The 18,473-nt window shown below is 43.8% G+C and overlaps 2 protein-coding genes across 3 annotated transcripts in view; both read right to left on the reverse strand.

Moving 5' to 3' along the window:
- Positions 1-325: 325 nt before the first annotated feature.
- Positions 326-11,422, reverse strand: LOC118288697 (TBC1 domain family member 10A). Of its 2 annotated transcripts, none has more exons than XM_035615064.2 (10): positions 10,878-11,422; positions 8,860-9,880; positions 8,020-8,119; positions 7,796-7,903; positions 6,761-6,867; positions 6,151-6,265; positions 4,902-4,967; positions 4,595-4,784; positions 4,328-4,482; positions 326-4,163 (listed from the first exon to the last, which is right to left on the reverse strand). In XM_035615064.2, exons 2-10 carry the CDS (start codon positions 9,858-9,860, stop codon positions 3,231-3,233), a joined length of 2,775 nt encoding a protein of 924 aa, XP_035470957.1. In that variant the 5' UTR covers positions 9,861-9,880; positions 10,878-11,422; the 3' UTR covers positions 326-3,230. The 2 variants fall into 2 exon arrangements, with proteins under 2 accessions (XP_035470957.1, XP_035470958.1); XM_035615065.2 differs by having other exon boundaries at positions 8,860-9,891.
- A 1,257-nt stretch (positions 11,423-12,679) lies between these two features.
- hsd3b7 (hydroxy-delta-5-steroid dehydrogenase, 3 beta- and steroid delta-isomerase) overlaps positions 12,680-18,473 on the reverse strand; it is an 8,056-nt gene continuing 2,262 nt past the window's right edge. The window contains exons 3-6 of the mRNA XM_035616049.2: positions 15,921-16,029; positions 14,745-14,844; positions 14,483-14,645; positions 12,680-13,795 (exon numbers count right to left, since the gene is read on the reverse strand). Coding sequence (XP_035471942.2) covers positions 13,383-13,795; positions 14,483-14,645; positions 14,745-14,844; positions 15,921-16,029 — 785 coding nt within the window. The 3' untranslated portion in view covers positions 12,680-13,382. The remainder of the gene's footprint in view (positions 13,796-14,482; positions 14,646-14,744; positions 14,845-15,920; positions 16,030-18,473) is intronic.

The following is an 18,473-nucleotide window of genomic DNA, read 5'->3' on the forward strand; positions in this document are numbered from 1 at the left end:
CATATATTTCTAATCTTTGGGGCTTCTTTAAAGAAACTCTTGCTAAAAAAAAAAAAGTTCTTTGTGGAACTCAAAGTTGGACCAAATATTTAAAGAACAATTTTTAGTTCCTTTAAGGGTCACACGCACATTCACACCTATGGTCAATTTAGAACATATACATCGATATATGTATATATATATATATATCTCGATGTAAATGCAGGCACACATGATTTTTAATGGCAGGAATCCTTCATCACGGCTCTTATCAATTTATCAAGAGTTAAATGCAAACAGAATCACATCCTCCTCCTCACAAACAAAGTCGAAATCCCCACGATGATTTAATATATTATGGTTTATTACTCATCACAAATGTCATTATCATCATCATCAATTAAATACATCAGTTGTAGATCTGAAGGAATGAATTCAATTAGCTAGGATTTTATTTCACTTCCGCCAGAGTGACATCATGTAAACTTAAAAACACAGAAGACGCAACGACATCGGGAGGAATCGAAAAAAAAGTAACTACAGCTGAAATGCTTCTTTCAATATTTGCATCAGTCGGCTCGTTCCCAATCTAATGTAATAAAGACCATTTTGAGGATCAGTGCAGAGGGACCTGATAGAAATGTGATTTTGTTTGATCCGTACTCCATATTGCAGAGCTAAGTGCCGATTCCACGGGAAATGATATCGTCATCAGGACGTGAGCTGCGAGGACGCTATCGCTCCGAGAGCGTCGTCGTCCGTGGGCCTGAAAGTGTGCTCCAATAAATAAGAACACCAAACTCCTCTTTTTCCTGCTGATCGTCACAATCCGAGGTGAAATCAGTGCTGCTGTCACCAAAAAAACAATCGACAGCCAAGATGGAGGAAAGGTTTGCATAGATGTGTTCAGGTTATCCCTCGCTGACTCAGGGTTGTGGGATATTAATATCTATAAATGAAATAAGTGACGACAGGGGGACATGTTGGCTACAGTTACACGAAAGTCCCTCTAATTCCTTAACTACGAAAAAACAGTACAGTTAAAGAGCATCGATGTTTGTTTTATGTTTTAGTTTTTTTTACACTAACTACCCGGCACTATTCTTCATATACTGACGGGGGTTTCAGTGCCATTGTTTCATTGTATGATGCATAAATATGTTACAGTACAGGACACCGAGTGTAAATAAGTTTTTTAAGGGAGTTATTAGTTCCGTAGTTCGTTACGAATGTTTTACGACACGACTCGGTGAGACAGAGAAAGACTTATTAAAGATCTTCCAATCGAAAGAAGTAGTCCAAAATCAAAAATCACACCTCTTTAGTATATTTTTACATTAAGACCTTCGACTCCCAAATGTTCCGTCGGCGTCGCTCGGCTCGTCGTTTGTTCTGTCCGCTTACCCCCCTCCTTCAACTCAAGTCTGTTTTAATACTGCACTTCAGTAGCCGGAGACTCGTGAAACCAACAGTGACCGGAAAAAAACCATAAAAACTCAACAAAAAAAACAACAACATCAACGGCAGAAGACGTGCGTTCCAGTTCGACGCGTGAAAGCGCGAGGACTCGGCGTGCGAGAGCAAACGAGAAGTTGAACACTAACACACAACTACGCCTACGCCATCGTTTCCAGTCAGCCAGGTGTCTCTTACACACACATAGAAAAATACTCAGATCCAAAATAATAATAATAATAATAATAATTCATAATATACTATATTTGATTAAATTAACCTGCTTTGTACATAAATACATGAGAGCCCATCAGAGGTCAAAAGATCAGAGGTTAATGCTACATTGGCACCACACCCGGCACCTCCCGTCAACTGGCTTCCTATGAGGTCGTCGAGGTCACGGCCCCCGTCGAGACTCTTCCGCGTTTCTGCGTCACCGGCCGCGCGTTAACGGAGCGGACGACTTCAGTGGTGCTTTGTGATACGATCACAAGTGCAAAGATCATCCTTCATTCTCTTTAAAATACTCATAATCACATTCTAATAATGAGTTCTTCACCTCCTCTCCTCCCTCCCATACTGAAATTTGGCTGAATAAACACATAATACTAATTTCAAAGATGGACATGTTGCTCTGCAGAGACTTGTGTGTTCGTCACTGCGGAATATTGCATGCTTGTTTTTGTTGATAATGTTGGACCTGCTTTTTCTTTGCAAAAAGAAATCTGCACCTCAGACACAAGACAATTTTTTTAAACTGGGGGCTTGGAATTAAAACGCTGAATCTCCCTGTTGTGTTTTTTTCTCAGATGTCCAAAAACACAAACGTGACATATTGATATAAATATCTTGCACTACAGTACACGGCGTCTGGGTGTGACTTTTTTTAAAATGATCTCCCTCTCACCGGTCAGATTGACTCCAGACAAAAGGGGGAAGTCAGAGATATTTTTTGGGGAAAAAGAACCACGCGGAGGATCCAAACGATGAGATAAAAAAAATTAAAATAAAAAAGCAGGCAGAGGGAGGCCACACGTAGAACAAGCAACACGTTTCACTACACTACTAAGGCACACACACACACTCACGACATTGAACAATGACAATAAATACAAATCCTCAACAACGTTACAAGCATTTCTGTCTTCGGTGCCGGGGTTTGACACACGACTTCCAGGGGTTTTCTTCTGCTTTGTTTTTTTTTTTTTTTCCAGTCATGTAGATATAACCTGTCCACAGGAGGAGAGAACAGACGGGGGCTTGTGGAGTGCTAACAACATCCTATGCACTGTAGGTAGACGTGTTATTTACATTATTCTATGGCACCATAACTATATTTCTGCGGAACACGCGCTTCTGACGTGCCGACGTCTCTCAAACCAAACTGCCATCGATCGGATTAAAAGAACAAAAAAGGCGGGGGAAAAAAATTATCTTTTTTAAAAACTTAAGAGAAAATTGCAGTGAATCTTCTGAAAAACGATTCAGATTTTCACAGCCGATGCTCCAGTTGAAAAAGAAGGAAAAAAAGGAAATTTGTCCCCATCTTAATTAAACACGGTGAAAGAAGGAAACGTTGAGCAAAAGGTGCTTTTAAAACCACTGTCCAGTTTACTCCACCATAGTCCTGCGACTACGTTAAGTCTTTGAAATGATGCGTTGTACAGGAAGCCATCCCATTTTTTTTTCTCCTCATATTAATCATTCCTGTATTCTGGGGGTCTTTTCTTCCCCGTGACCTCTCTCTTTTTGTCCATCGTCCCTTTTTCATTATCCTGGAATGACAGGGAGGAAAACTAGGCCAAATCCCTCACCGCCGCCGCTGCAGCTCCGTTCTTGTCCTCGGCCTCTCCTCCCCCCTTGTCCTTTTTCTTCCCCCCTTTCTTCTTCTCTTTTTCCAGCCTCTCTTTCTCCCTCCGGAGCCTCTCCTTCTCTGCCTTTTCCTTTTCCTTCTTCTCCTTCAGTTTTTTCCTCTCGTCTTCCTTCTCCTTCTTCTTGTCTTCTTTGCTCCTCTTCTTCTTCTTGCCGTCTTCCTCTCCAGTCGTGGCATCGGCGGTCGGCACCGCTTCTTTTTCGGAATCGGGACACGGGGTCAGGGGGGCGTTGTTCGCAGTAGGTGACGGGAGAGTCTGGGTTATTTTCTCAGAGACGTTCTTAGGGGAGGGGGACAGAGTGTTGGGTGGCGATGTGCTTTGTGCCGGGGCCGAAGCTGCGAGCTGCCCCTCTGTTGTGTTGCCGTCTGAGGGCGGAGCCGGCTCGTGTGGTGGGCCAGCCGCGCTCCCAACTAAGGGGCTCTGAGCCTGAGCTGCTGGTGCCCTCTGACCAGCTCCCCGGGGAATGGGGGGTTTAGAGCTGGGGCCTCGACCGGGACTCGATGTTACTGCGGGCGGCGCCTGAGGCGGCAGGCCCGCCATCCCAGAGGGCCCTGAGAAGGAACCCTTCTTGGTCTGGGAGTGGAAAGGAACCCTGGACTTGCGGAAGCCCGGGAGCGAGAGGAGGCTGGACGAGGCCCTGAGCGGTCCCGGCGGAGGGATCGGGCTCCCCAGGAAGGAGAAGCTGCCGCCGGAACTGATGGAGGCGGCCCGTCGCTTGTACTCGTAGATCGCTCTCGTACCGTGGAGGCGGCGGCCCGGCTGGTGCGTCAGCTCGCCCCTGGACTCCCGCCACTTCCTCACCTGGACACTGCACTCCCGCTCGATGAGCGCCTCCGTCACCGGGATCATGATGATCTGGACACAACGACACGGACAAGACAAGGAAGAGACGAGACAGAAGAAGGAAGTGAAGATTACTAGACCTGGCAACTGCAGGGCGACGTGACTCATAACTCGTGTCTGAGTTAAAAAAGAAAACAGAAGCAGATTTTACTTATGTCTGACGAGGAAAGACCCACCTCCTGTACCATTATGTCCTCTCTGACACTCTCAGGGGAAATGTTCCTCAGACGCTCCATGGTTTCATACATGCCCTGCAGCTCTCGAAGTTTGTCCACGGAGCCGAGCATTTCTTTGAGCAGCACCAGGCCCACACGGAACACGATCTTCACTCCTACAACCAGAGACGCAAAGTTAGGTTGTCAGTCAAAAATAAACACTCGCTGTTTCAAAAAAAAGAAAAGAATTGAGAGACGTGCCATGTACCATGCAGAAATGAACGATACCTTCGCAGAAGAACATGTCCCACACACGCAGCACACACGCCCACGGCAGCGTGCGCGAGAAGATGCACATGAACCACTCGGTCATGTAGAGGATCGGGTCGATCTTGAACTTCTTCAGGTGACGGTACGCCATCGGACACGTGCGCCGCAGCAGGGAGAAGAAGATCTCGCCGTCCAGCTGGATCGCTTCCTAAGAAAGACAAAAAAAAAAAGAAAAGACAGGTCACTAAAAGCTGAGAGAGACACGGATGTGGAGGTTCTGAGAGAGACACGGAAGGGGAGTTTGTTTGTTCGTTCGTTCACTCACCAGCCCGGCGCTGTAGTAGCCAGGGAGAAATTTCTCGCATATCTGGACGAGGCACCAAAAAGCTTGCTGTGAAAAACGAGCAAAAGTGGAGAGTTTACGTTTGAGTTTGCACGTGAGGTTTAAATGTCACCAGAGGAAACAAGAGGGTTGAAGCGCAGCGGCTTTATCAATTCTCTCCGTTGTTTCCTGCTTGTCTTCTGGGGATCTTTTTAAGAATAGAACAAAAAGCACATTAGTCATTAACTAAATATTCACTCCTTCTTCCTGTGTTTGTTGTGAGCAGGAAACTAATATATATAAAATATAATAATGAACATAGTTCTCCTGACCTACTTTTAACAGAAAACAGATGAAACTTTTGACAACACACACTTAGCTGTGTCAAGACAGGAAAGGCTTCTGCACATTCAATAGGAAATAAGATAATGGACACTACATTTAAAGAGCCTTTAATTTGGGTGGGTTAACATCAATATAGAGAGAATTAAATACTTTAGGGGTTCGCAATTAATTAGCCAGATACACATGAACAAAATCATTGCCATCATCCTCATTAAATGATTGTAAAAGTGTAAAATCCATAAAGCTCCACTGGATTTTTCAATTTTAAATGATCTAAAACTAAAAAGCCTTTGTTTTATAGTCAGACAAAAAAAAGTGCAATTGTCCAAATAATCTTGAATATAGCAACTGTAAAATTAAGAAACTGCTACTTGAAGTTAACACCTAATGGTCTACACACATTTATATGTGGGAGTAAATTAGATGCAGGTATGTGCGGTTGGCCTCGGCCCTCAGCGTTATCAAAGTAACTCAAATACTCCAGTCAATGAAGTGTCACCACACTGAGGTCTGCTGGCTACTATTTTTAATCAGATAACCTCAGTGGAATGAGAGCCAATTGAAGTTAAGTTTCTGTTTTGTTTATCGCTCTCTCTGTTAATCGTGTCGGTTGAGGAGGTATAAACACAAAACACATGATTTCTAAGTAAACGTGTGTTGGTGTAAACAAAGATCGGGGGGAGTTTACTCAGCTGATCTGACATCTGGCTGTAAATTCTTCTGTTTCACGTTCAATCATACACTGGTGCCTGAACTATTTTACAGGTTTGTGTGATGCTTGTTCAAGTGTGAAGGCCTTTTTTAATAGTTTTTCTGCACATTTACAGAGTATTAAAGCACTTCCAGTATTTATGAAGTTTTAAAAAGTGATCGTGATAAAACTCTATGGACCCAGTGCCAATCTCACCTCAGCAGGCATATGCATGAGCAGCACAGCAGCCACGGGCGCCTGGGCCTGGCAGTATCCCTCATCGGGCCGGTAGATGGTGTAGGCCTTCAGGATCCGATACAGATCCTGTTGCCTGCGTGAACAAACACCAGCAATTATCCAGTGGCCAAATCCACCAAAATACTTGAAATCAATGATAATCAAACTCACAGGAAGCTGGTTGAAAAAAAATTAACATTAATTGCATTTCAATCACTACCCATCTTAAAAAATATATACTTTTCTATCATTTTTTTATGTTTTGTGAGTTAATTTATCATTAATTTCCTCTGTTGGTATCTTATTCTCTGATATTGTTGCTCTATGAATTATTGCTGGTTCTGCTTATTTTACTCAATTCATATCTACTCCATGGTTGTATCCTTTCATCTGATGTTTTCCCCGTGGGAATCATGTATACTCACTGAGAGATATATCATGGATACTGTTGCCAGGCTATTATAGATTCATATCAATAATAAACTACAAGAATCCTGTCTGCTAGAGCAATGATAATATCTGTGCCTTGCATTCAGTGTTTTTACTGGTGTGCAAAATAGATTAAAGGCGAGCGTGTTCTTCTTTTTACCCATGGCCACCACGGGCAGCAAACATCTCATGGAAGGGGAACTGTCTGTGCAGGTCCTTCTCGATAATGTCCAACCATTTGGCCTCACCCTGCTCCCTCTCCAGCTCCTGCAGAGAAACAAAAATGAAAAAACAAGTTTTATATAAATTCTCAGTAACTTGTGGAATTAAGTTACTCAGCTATTATTTGAGAGACTAAACCATGAATAAAAAATAAAAAAGGTATGAGAGAAATTCTTTCTCAAAAACAACATAAACAAAACAAAGCCGACTGCTTTGGACCTGGCGGAGGCCCGACCCCGCTTCAGGGTGGACACGGGGGCAGAGCTCTGACAGGCAGGATTACCGGTGCTGATAAGAGGCTTACGGCTCACAAGGCCCTGCGCCTGCGCCCCTTCAGTACCCCTGCAGCTCAAATTAGGCTGCTCAGCTAACAAGTTCCCGTGCTACGGTCCCCCCAACTTTGAGCCAGCTACCAAATCAAAACACTGCCAATCAAATGTTCAAATGTTGTCAAACCAGAAAGCAGATTCAAGAAAAGAAGAAAGATAAGTTGTCATGTTTTCATGTCAGGCGTTTATTTTGGACTGGCTACAGAATTTAAAAAAAAGGATGTTGTCTCTGCTTTTTGTGGTTTTGGTGAAAGTGTTGATGGGGATATGGCGATAGGTTTGTGTAAAATATCTACTTCCTGAAGATCCTTGTTCCTGCAAGAGAGAGGAATGTTACCCTACCATGGCTCTTCGCATTGACAGTATTGACAAGTTACCCTCCATATAAATGGTGACTTATTCCCATCGTATACACACCGGTGAAAGACATTGGGTGAAACGGACAATGATTAAAGCTCCTTTTTTTTTGAACATTCGCCCTTGTTTCTCCTATTTCCCAGAAATACGAGGGGGGAGGAAACTGTCTGAATCCATATGTAATGAACACTATATGTGTCATTTCTTTATTTGGCCTCTCCGTTTAATCCAAAATATGTTTTAAAAAAATCAAAGTAAAAAAAAAAAGACATTATGACATGTGATACCTCAAATTTCCCTCTGTTGGCGTCTAGGAGATCTTGGCTGTTTGACAGCAGCTGCCAGGCTTTGGATCGGAGAGAGGATGGGATGCCCTTCCTGCAGCGCAACTTCACCTATAACGTAGCAGCACAATGTCAAGTACATTTCAAGACACAGCAATTTCTAAACTGTCTATGTTAAGATAGATCCCACAACACAAAGATCTGAAGGGCTGCCACGTGCACTGTACCTTCGGGAAGCGATGTTTGATCCACTTATCCCAGTTGTTGAACATATCAATCCATTTCATCTCCCTCTGTCTGGCAACTTCAACTCGGACTTCCTTTTCTCTGCAACAGTGAATAATACAAAATTACACCGTCGTTAACAGAACTGTGATGAGGTCTTTTTACTTTTTAATATTTCCTAAAAATAACACCCTCTGTGTTTATAGAATCTATGAATAATCTAATTCCATGACCACACTACTTTCTCTCTTTGCACAACCTTTGCTTTAAATCGCTCACATGCAGAACATCCTTCATATTGACTGGATTGCTCTGCCGCTGCTGACGGTAAATCAATAAACCTTTAATTATTTAACAGTGGAAGAGCAATTAGCTTGTCAGAAAACGTAGAAGCAAATCTGATTTCTATTTTTTTCCCAAAGAGAGGAAGACAGCACATGGGTGTGAGGGGTGATACCACAGAGTCACACAGTCAGAACACACTGAGTCACAAAGAACGCTCTCAGCATTATCTGAGTCAGACCAGGGGGGGGGGGATAAGGACAGTGAGATATGTTTAGAGGAGAGGAGGAGGAAGAGGAAGACAGGAAAGAGAGGGTGAGACCAAGAAGAGATGAGGATGTCTTTGGGGCAGATGGATGACAGAGTGACTTAAGATCTTAGGACAAGACAAAGTGGTTGATTAAAAGGAAGATAGGTCAGATAGAATTTACATTCATCTGTGTGGGCCATGTTGTGTAATATTGCAAACAATGAACTAACTAACTGCGCGGAACCTTAACATAAAATAGTGTAACAGTGAGTAATAATGTGAGTTATTAGTAAATGCCCTAAATACATACCCGCTGTCACTGTACTGATTCCCACCCAGGAAGCCATATTTGTCAGTCCGCCTGAAAGTCATGCCGTTGACTTCCGAGTCCGAGCCCAACGAGCTCCCGTCCTCTCCCAGGCCGGAGAGCGACTCCAACGTCCCCGACATGAGGCTGGCTGACTCCAGGTAGCTGAGGGTGTCAGGGGCCTGACGGGGGCTGGGGTTGTGCAGTGGGAGAGAAGGGCTGGGGTATTCGCCTATGGCAGGAGGGCTGGGCAGCTCGCTCCTGGCGGGGGTGCTGGGCAGCTCTGCTTTCCCTGCTTCGCTGGGGGCGTCGGGCTTTGTTGACAGAGGGGGAAGCTGATTTTCAGGGTTTTGTGCTTGTTGAGGCGGCTGCGGTTTCTCCTCTTCAGTTTTTTCTGATGCTGCAGTATTGGTGGATGCTGGAGGAGCAGGTGCGGGGTTGGAATCTGCAGCGGTTTGGGGTTGGCCTGCTGTAAACTGACCACCTTCCATGACAGGGTTTGGGCTGTGGGTGACATGCACGTTGGGGTAGAGGTTAGGGCCGGGATTGAGGTCAGGAGACGGGGAGGCCTTTGGCTCTTCACTCTGAGCTGATGGCTCACTTGATAGCGCTGGTGGCCCCGTTTCAGTATTCAGGTTCTCCGCAGCAGCCGGGTCACTGGACATTGTCTCCTGCTCAATGACATGAGCTCCAGCGTCTCCATCGTTGCCTGTCGATTCCTCTCCCTGTAGAGTAGCCTCGTGTACCAATGAAGGGAGGGGGGTGTAAGCAGTGATTTGCGGAGGACTCAAGGGTGGGCGGGGAGTCGAGGGTGATCGCCCCGACTGCGCTGCAGGAGTGTTTCCAGTCAAAGCTTTGTCGTTGTAGAGGGCCGACTTAGGTTTAAACTCCGGAGCAGAGCTGGTGGGAACAGGCAGCGCTGCCGAGGACGAAGGGACGGAGGGAGACACGTGAGGATCCCCCAGCGCAGGAGGTGATGCGGATAAGGTGGAGAGTTCAGCCATGATTCCACTCTCTCTGGTCACTTTTTCCCCCCCAAAGTAGAGAGAAAAAGATGGGGGTGAACGACTATTTTGCCATTATCCAATTCAGTAATAATAAAGATATTAGTAAAATCATCATAGACAACATCGGAATCAAATTTAGAGTGGAAAGAAATACAAATCATCTCAACAAGTCAGGCGCCTGGAAACTGTACAGGTCAACGTTTGACACGCGAGATAAAGAAGTAAGCCGTTTGAAAAGAGAAGCTGAAGAACTGACACATAGTAATTTATGGGCCATATTTGTTGCAGACATACACACGCCCCCATGTGCACTTCTCCTAATTCCCAAACGCTCCTGGACCTGGGTTGAATTTGTAACGTCAAATATTGATTATGCAAAAACAACAAAAACTGCCATGACAATACATGTGTCCAGCAAAAATGTCCTATTGTGCCCAAACACAGGATGCATAAATCATACAGTAGAATAACTTTGCGAGGGTATACATCTTATTTATCATTATTTTATTGTATTTTAAAGAAAGCACACTCTCAGCAGCTATCACACTATAAAAATAATAAATAAAAAAAACTTAATAAACAACAACAACGATAATATCTCGCTATTCAAGCGGTGGGGTGTCCACAGAGGCACAGCAGCATGCAATATTATATATATATATATATATATATATATATATATATATATATATATATCATATTTGTGTCAACAACGCGTCCTGCGAATCCACGCGGATCCAGGATTCCGCCGATGAGGCAGGTCGACGCCTGCTAGCGATGACAACACCGGACACTTTGTGTTGTCGCAGCCTCTCCGGGAGGCCTAGCTCGTCGCGACACAACTTCCCTATTCAGCAGAGATGGGAGACGGTTTACTAATAGTCAACACCCTCCCTCCCTGCCTGTCTGTCTGCCTGTCTGTCTGTCTGCCTGTCTGTCTGCCAGGCCCAGGCCGGGCAGCGTCCACGGCCTTGTCCACCCCGCTGCCCGCGGTCAACTCCAACTCCAACTCACCCACGACCCGGCGTGTGTCACTGTGATCCGTCCGCCTGGGCAGCCAGGAGGTTCCCGTCCGCACGTCCCCCCGCCACAGCTCCGGTTCCGCAGCCTCCTCCGTGAAATTGGAAAAGAGAAAGAAAAAGAAAACAACAACGACACAAAAGAGCGAGATCGGCGGACAGGAACCGCTGAACGGGACGAGGACCTGGATGAGCAGAAGAAGAAAAAAGAAGTCCCGCGATCGGAGAGCGTAGCGTAGCGTGCTAGCTTACAAGCTAAGCTAGGTTAGCTGGTTTCGGGGCTTGTGTTGCTGTTAGCATTAGCGCCGATTAGCCTAGCCGAGCCGTTAGCCGTCTCCCGAACGTCCCTTCACCTCGGTCACACATGCAGACTCGCTGCAACCGTCCGATTCACGCAACCCCGTGAAGTAACGGGTTTCATCCCGCAGAGGAAACGACTTCCTTTGTTTAATTTTTATCCAAGCGCGACGACAGGCGAACATCCAACACCCGCCGCCTGCATTTCCTACTGACAGCTACGTGCGGGTTCACGTCGGTGGAGTCGGACACGCGCACGCAGCCGCACAGGAGCCTCCCTTCCACAGCAGGGAAATATGAATAAGGAACTATTGTACTCTTATATTTCCCCCCCAATATAATTATTTGATTTGACCACATTCACACACTTTAATTTAATTTAATTCATACTTTTCTGTTGACATAATGTATTAACTTGTACATAACTCCAAATCTACCTTTTTAACAGAGAAATTACTATTTACCTAAAAAAATTCTACCAAGTCAAAACAATGACTGAGGGTGAATCAAAACAATATAATGATACAAACACTCATGAGTTAAGTATGTTTTTGTTTTTGCACCAGTAGATGGCGCAATACCTTTAATTACAAGCTTTTCACACACACACACACACACACACACACACACACACACGTTTGTACTTATGTCTTCACTCATTGACAGGATGCCCTCTCGCCCTTTGCCCTCAACTATCAAAACCGGATAGCTACCCACCCTCAGCTCTGTCTTTACCTAATCCTAACCCAAACCTAAATCTGACCGTCAAACCTAAACCCAAGTCTAAACCCTCAAGTTACTCTTTGAACTTGTGCCACAAAGTGAGGACTGTCCATAAATGTCCTCACTCTCCAAAGAAGTCCTGACTTTCCTCAGATCTGACGCTCACATTTGTCCACCCACCCACCCACCTACAGATGCACGCACGCACGCACGCTGGCGTTATATCAGACCAAAGACAACAATCTTGATACTAAGTATTCACCAATAGTCTCCCTTAGGCCAATGTTAGCAGAATATTCAGTGAACTTCCGAAGGCCCAGAGTCTCAGATTGTTTTGGTTTGTTCAGGGACGTGTTGTCCAGGGAATGTGACTCATTTCTTCTGGGTTCCCTGTTTACGGATCAGCAGGCATGTAAATGTTATGAGGACTGCCATGGAAAACTACAGAAATGAGGGACACCCCTGGCGTGCTGAAACACGGCAACTCCCATATACTCACACAAACTAAATACATGCCGTCCAGCTGGTTGCTATGGAGCCTGAAAGAGAGTTTCAACGGTAGACAGAAAGGGACGCGCCCACCGATAAACAAAGATATCATCGCCATGGTAATGTCGCCATGAAATCGTGAGGGCATGTGACATCCTGAGTAATGTCTCCATGGGTTTACAAACTTTCACTATGGCAATTCATGATAAAAAGGCATCCATGGAATTACTTAAGGAACAGAAACATGCAGCGTGTCCATGAGATGTAAATCAAATGCAAAATCTCAACAAATATTTATGTACTTTATTTAAGATCACAAAAACTTTAAAGTTTAAATGCGGCGTGATATATATAATTAAAAAAACAGTACTTAAGTACATAAACATGTAGTAGATGCTTTTGAATTGTGTTTATATTACATAAATAATTACATAAATTTACAGTTGCAATGCTGCTGTTAGACAATATCTTAAAAATATTAGTTAATTACCAAATAATTTAATTATACTCTCTCTATAACTAAGCTATAAATGCTATACCAGCATCCATATATAACAAATGCAGTAATAAAGTTTTCTCTTCTCTTTTGAATGAAGCTTACACAGTCAACATCAGTGTCATATTGTACATTAAGACTTCTTAATCTTTTATTCATAGCTACAATTTCATGTGCAACACCGCTTTACTCCTGACGAAACCGTTTAACATTTACTTTCACTTCGTTATGACATTTGTTGTTATAGAAGCTTAATTGGTGACTAATCCTAAACACTGTGTGAGCGTGAACACTGAAATGCATATTTAAGTAAGATTGCAACATTTGTCAAGGAAATCTCTTCAGCAATGTGGTACAAGACGCCCTTTTTGATATCATAAAACCACCAAGCGAAGTTCTGAGGTCTGTCTTTTTAACGTGAAATTGAATGATTATTTCTCATTATCAAACTTTCATAATGACAATTAATAGCCGGGAGCTCCCTCGTACAGTACATTAGGAGTCTTTGAGGTCCTCCAGAGGGAACGTATTGACCCACTTCTGTGTGCGCTCTCGACACTGATCCCAGTCGTACAGGGGGCGATACTGGAAGTGACGTAGGGCCTTGTCCGTGAGCACCGTGAAGGAGGTGCACGCCACGGCCAAGGTGTAACGGTTCAGCAGCGGCGTGTAGTTGTAGATCGGGCTCATTATCCAGCGGAGCAAGTCGTTCATCATGGCCAGGAACCAGATCACCAGCAAGGGCATGCGCACTCGTCGGAAGTTGAATGTGGAGAGGAACTGCATGTTGAAATTCTCGTAGCTCTTGTAGGGCGAGTCGTCGTAGCAGAAGAAAGCCTCGCCGCCGACCGACTGTGGCCGATCTCTCAGGGCTCGGGCTGCAAGCACGTGCATCCACGCCACGTTGCCTAGCGACACAAACAAATGGATGAATGCCAGATAATCATGGAATTTTTTTTTCTTATTTTTTTTTAGCTCCGCTTCATATTGATAAAAATCTTCATCAAATGAAATCCAGATTTTCCCCCCAGAGTTTCTCATAAGCAGTAAACAATAACGAATATTAACTACATATTTTTTTAAAGGTACATTATTTTCCTACATCCTACACAACATCAAAATGGTTTGAGTAAGCTCTGCTTGGTTGCTTCACATCTCTGACCTCATTACACTGATGTCAACCTCAACGTCAGCTGACCCCACACCCCAAATATTTATATATGATGTGATGAATAACAAAGACTCATCAGCACCGGAACCAGCAAGTTGAGACTGAAACAAATATGTCGTCATCATCTCATCTGGCAGAGATAGACAGGTTACTGGGCGACACTGGAATTTTTATCACAAGAAGAAATCTGGATCTGATTACCTTAAACTGTGCATTTTTTTTCATGTTGCACCATCTGTCTTTCTTTTGATATTACAGTATTTCTATTTACCTCACTGATTAGTAGTTGAGCAGTCAGCTTTGAGACCAGAGGTTGTCTTTGACTTGCAGAAGAAGTGGTTGCACTTCTGCTTTTACCAGGTTTTTCTTTGCAATCTGATAATAAACACTTTCAGAGTAAGTTACTCAGTAATTTCAGACTCACCCGCATAGACCCGTCCGTGTTCAGTGCTGTCTGGGACGCCCCCGATGATCAGGCCTCCCCTTTCGACACCCTGTTTGTAGAAGTCCTTCATCAGCTCGTGCTCTTCGCCGTAGATGCCCGTTGGCCTCAGGGAGCATGTGTGTAAACACTTCCCACCTTTCAACTGGACAGGAGGCAAAGACCGGAATTCAGTGTTTGGGAATCAGATGGGGCCAGGCCAAAGTAACTTGAAGCTTGTTTTTTTCATACTGGAATCAATTACCTCTTTGCCATTAGCTTCCAGCACAATCTTCTCTGCCTTTGCCTTGCTCTTGGGATAGGCCATGGTGTGGTTCACGTGGTAAGGGGAATCTTCATTTCCCCTGAGGAAAAAACAAAACAAGTAAAACAGTTAACGGATGGGGTTCAGGTGTTTACCTTTTTGTGTATATAGCATAAGAAGAATGTGAGCATGAGAGATGAAGGGTTAGGAAGGAAAAAGACAAACTGAAACTCGGTGTGTGTATGTGTGTGCCACGTCTCTCCTTGCAGCATCCCTCTCAGTCTTTCCAGCAAATTCAGACAAGGGTGCATTCTTTCCTTCTCTACTAAATATAGTGTTGTGATCAGAGAAGGACTGAGGTACACCATCTGAAGCGATGTACGTGCAAGCACAAATATGCGCTCACACACATGCAAGAAAACACACAGGCACAAACATGATCTGGAAGATTGCAAGCATTCCTGCACATGTTAGGTGGAATTTTTTTCATATCCGGCTCTCAGGATTTATTACATCTCCCCTGCATAAAGGATATGATGGTTTTCACGTTTTGTAATTATTCATATTAAAGAAGGAAAACAATTCAGTAGAAATAGCTCAGAGTTAGAGCCTAAAGTAGTTTTTCTCTTCTTTTTTTCATATATTTTTCTGCATTTGATCTCGATGTGGTCAGTGGTTAGCACTGTACCCTCAGTTCTTCCTGAGCGTAGATGTGAATTAATGGTTGTTCGACTCTGTGATAGACTAACAACCACCTGCCCAATGTCAGCTGGGATCGGAAACCTCCTCATGCATGGAGGGAAAATATCAGTCATAGGAAAGACAGGAGTGAGCCTGAACGTGGAAAAAAGCTACAGACTTTCTTTTTGTCCCAGTCTCTCGGTGCCAAAAGAAATTTAAAACCCACTAGATTAATGGATACTGTGCATCTGGTATCTCTGTCAACAGCCTGATCATTTTATTTCTCCACCGGCCTCATGTTTTCCATGGTGGTGCATTCAAGAGCAGGACTAAGAAAGGATTCCACACAGTGATCATAGAAGCACAATTGAAAGAGCCAAAGCATTTCTCTTAATGTAGGTGAGGAAAACATTTGCACATTTGGTCATTTGGTCAGCAGAATGAAACGGAACAGTTCCCGGAAACACAATATGATTTATTTTATTTTAGCGCTACCTGACGAAGGGGTCTCCGTTGACGTTGGGACCGATCACTTCCATACTGCTGGTGTAGAGCAGACACTGGATTCCACACTCCACGCACGCTTTGATCACATTCTCCGTTCCTGAAGAGAAAACGTGGTCATTTAAGATACGGGGGACGCTCGAGTTGGATGAATTAGACTTGAATGTTATACAAGGTAATGGAAGAAAAGTCCCCCGAGTGCAAGTGAGGAAATTAGCAACAGAAAATGAATTTTAAAAATTGGCACAAGTTTTTCTTTGCTCCACTGAAACCTGGTCTTCATTAGTGGACATGCTGTACAAAGAAATATGTCAGACTTTAAGTTCTGTTGTACACCCAGATGTTAAACATCTGGCATAAAGGGAGTTGAACACTAGGACTCCCCAGGCTGTACAGTTACATCTACTTGGCAGGCAGCAGCAGTGAGACAACTTGATTCACTGCACGTAATGCACTGTACAAACTACTAAGAAATACATAAATGTTTCAACCAAAAAAAATGTCATTTTAAAACGGAGACATTTAATGCTTTTTCAGTTTTTTCCAACGTTAAAGAAGCCCTTGAGAGCCTAGCGGCTCACCTGGCGCGCCCCCAAACAAAGCCAGGTAAAGGAAGAGCGAGGATCGTAGCATGTGCTGTGAGCGGTTGACCAATCACACAAATGTGGAGCCAGCTGGCCAATCACAGCAGACTGGGCTTCTTTTTGAGGGAGGGGCCTTAAAGAGACAGGAGCTGGAACCAAGTGTTTAAGCCAGAGGCTGGAGAGGGGAGCTGCAGGAATGGACAGTCTGAGGAAACTGATGTTTACTGGTATTTGTTCGGGGGAAAAAAGTCATGGCAAAAGCGGCAGCTGTCGAGTGACTGACACAAAAATAGCAACTTGAAGCAAACGTGGCTAAAAACCAGGACATTTCAGAATTGGAAACATTCAATATCTCCAGGGCCAGAAAACACAGAGCCTCGAACGTCATCGGTGAAAATTAATTCTAACTGCTGTCTTCTGTTTTTTTCAGCCCTTGTACATCTGTCATCTATCCCACCCCAGCGATTTGTACCAATTACGTGAGGAAGAGTGAGACTCTGTCTCTGCTTCCAAAAGAGGGAGTTAACAGTTGTTTCAAAACGTACAGTGCTCAGACCCCTCGAGGCCAACACCAACAGCTGAATTGGTGTTACATTTTTGGAATATTTCTCGGTTGGAGATACTGTGGTGGAATCTAAACTGATCCACCCAGCTCTCCTCAGTGAACCAGAGGTCAGATTCAAAACCACTGCCTCGGTTTTGATCCTGGGGCTTTACAAAACTTAACAAACATATAAATCTGCAGCGGCAGGAAAATATTGAAATATCCATAAGCTTCTGTCACTTCAAAATGCCGATGACAAGCAACTGTACGAGTTCTGTGGTACTTATGTTTGGGAAAAGACTATTTTAAAAGCCTGCAGATGACTCCTAACTAACAAATGACAAAACTACATTATGTTTATTTGCCAATCTGTGCACAAGAGACCTGACATCAACACTATCCTCAACCTACAAGCTATTAACAAAAACCCAGACACAGAATAAGTAAGACACATTTCCTAACTTAGTCTGTTAATGTGCACAGTATTCTCAGTTTGCATCGGGTTAAAAAAAACAAAACACTTTTAGTTTTAATAAAAGTATCCGACATCCTGCTTTCATTATGTGAGAGATTTCAGGAATTCGAACATATAAGCTCAATAACACATTTCCTTTAAAAGGATAAGGGTGGAAATTGTTTTTTTGTGACGCATCAACGAGACACTATAATCCCACATTCACCTTCCTGCTTCCTGAAATACTAAAAACACAGTCGCCAACAGGTGATCGCGTCTTCTGGTTTGATAAAAGCTACAGTGCCCACTTGTTTTAGGAAACTACTGAACCTTTTTTTTCCAAAATAAAACCATATACCTGTGATCTTTTAAAGACTTAACCCTAACCCTCTTCGTTAGGAAAGAACGGCTGGTTGAGTGGAGTCAAGAGACATTCATGAAATACAAATTGACTTTAACGTGGTTTTCATGGAATGTGCTGACAATTCCACAAATAGAGAGATAATGTTTGGGTTCACATTTTTCAGACATAATAAACCAGTTGTATATATTTAGGCTGTCGGTGTGGCGTCGTTGTCGTCGTTGTTGTTGTTGGATTGTATCATACTATGAGCTGTTCATGTTGTTTTGGCTAAAGCTATGGCAATGGGATGTTTTGGGAAAATGATTCACTGCTTCATTATGTCGCAAACCACCCAACTCGACACGACATGTCACACGCTCCAACAAGACCGAACAAGTCTTCATCACTTGGCCATATTCAGTCGTTCAGAACGAACCAACTTCAAAGCCACGCAAAGATACATATAATTTCTCCTCAAGCGACGGGAACAAGAACCAAACTGCACTTTTTTTAAATGTAACTTGGCTCCCACACCACTTTCCCAAAAAGGTGGGCAATCTTATAAATTTGACTTTCAAATGAGCCATTAATTCCCCTTAGAAACCAGCCCCGTTTGTGT

This window comes from Scophthalmus maximus, chromosome 17 (assembly GCF_022379125.1).
Source record: "Scophthalmus maximus strain ysfricsl-2021 chromosome 17, ASM2237912v1, whole genome shotgun sequence".
Taxonomy (NCBI): Eukaryota; Metazoa; Chordata; class Actinopteri; order Pleuronectiformes; family Scophthalmidae; genus Scophthalmus; species Scophthalmus maximus.

Excerpts from the sequence above, each read along its gene's own strand:
- LOC118288697 (XM_035615064.2), bottom strand. The coding sequence starts at position 9,860 with ATGGCTGAACTCTCCACCTTATCCGCATCACCTCCTGCGCTGGGGGAT. Across the intron at positions 8,120-8,859 it reads AATCAGTACAGTGACAGCGG|AGAAAAGGAAGTCCGAGTTG; the intron begins GTATGTATTTAG and ends TCACTGTTGCAG. Across the intron at positions 4,785-4,901 it reads GCTACTACAGCGCCGGGCTG|GAAGCGATCCAGCTGGACGG; the intron begins GTGAGTGAACGA and ends TGTCTTTCTTAG.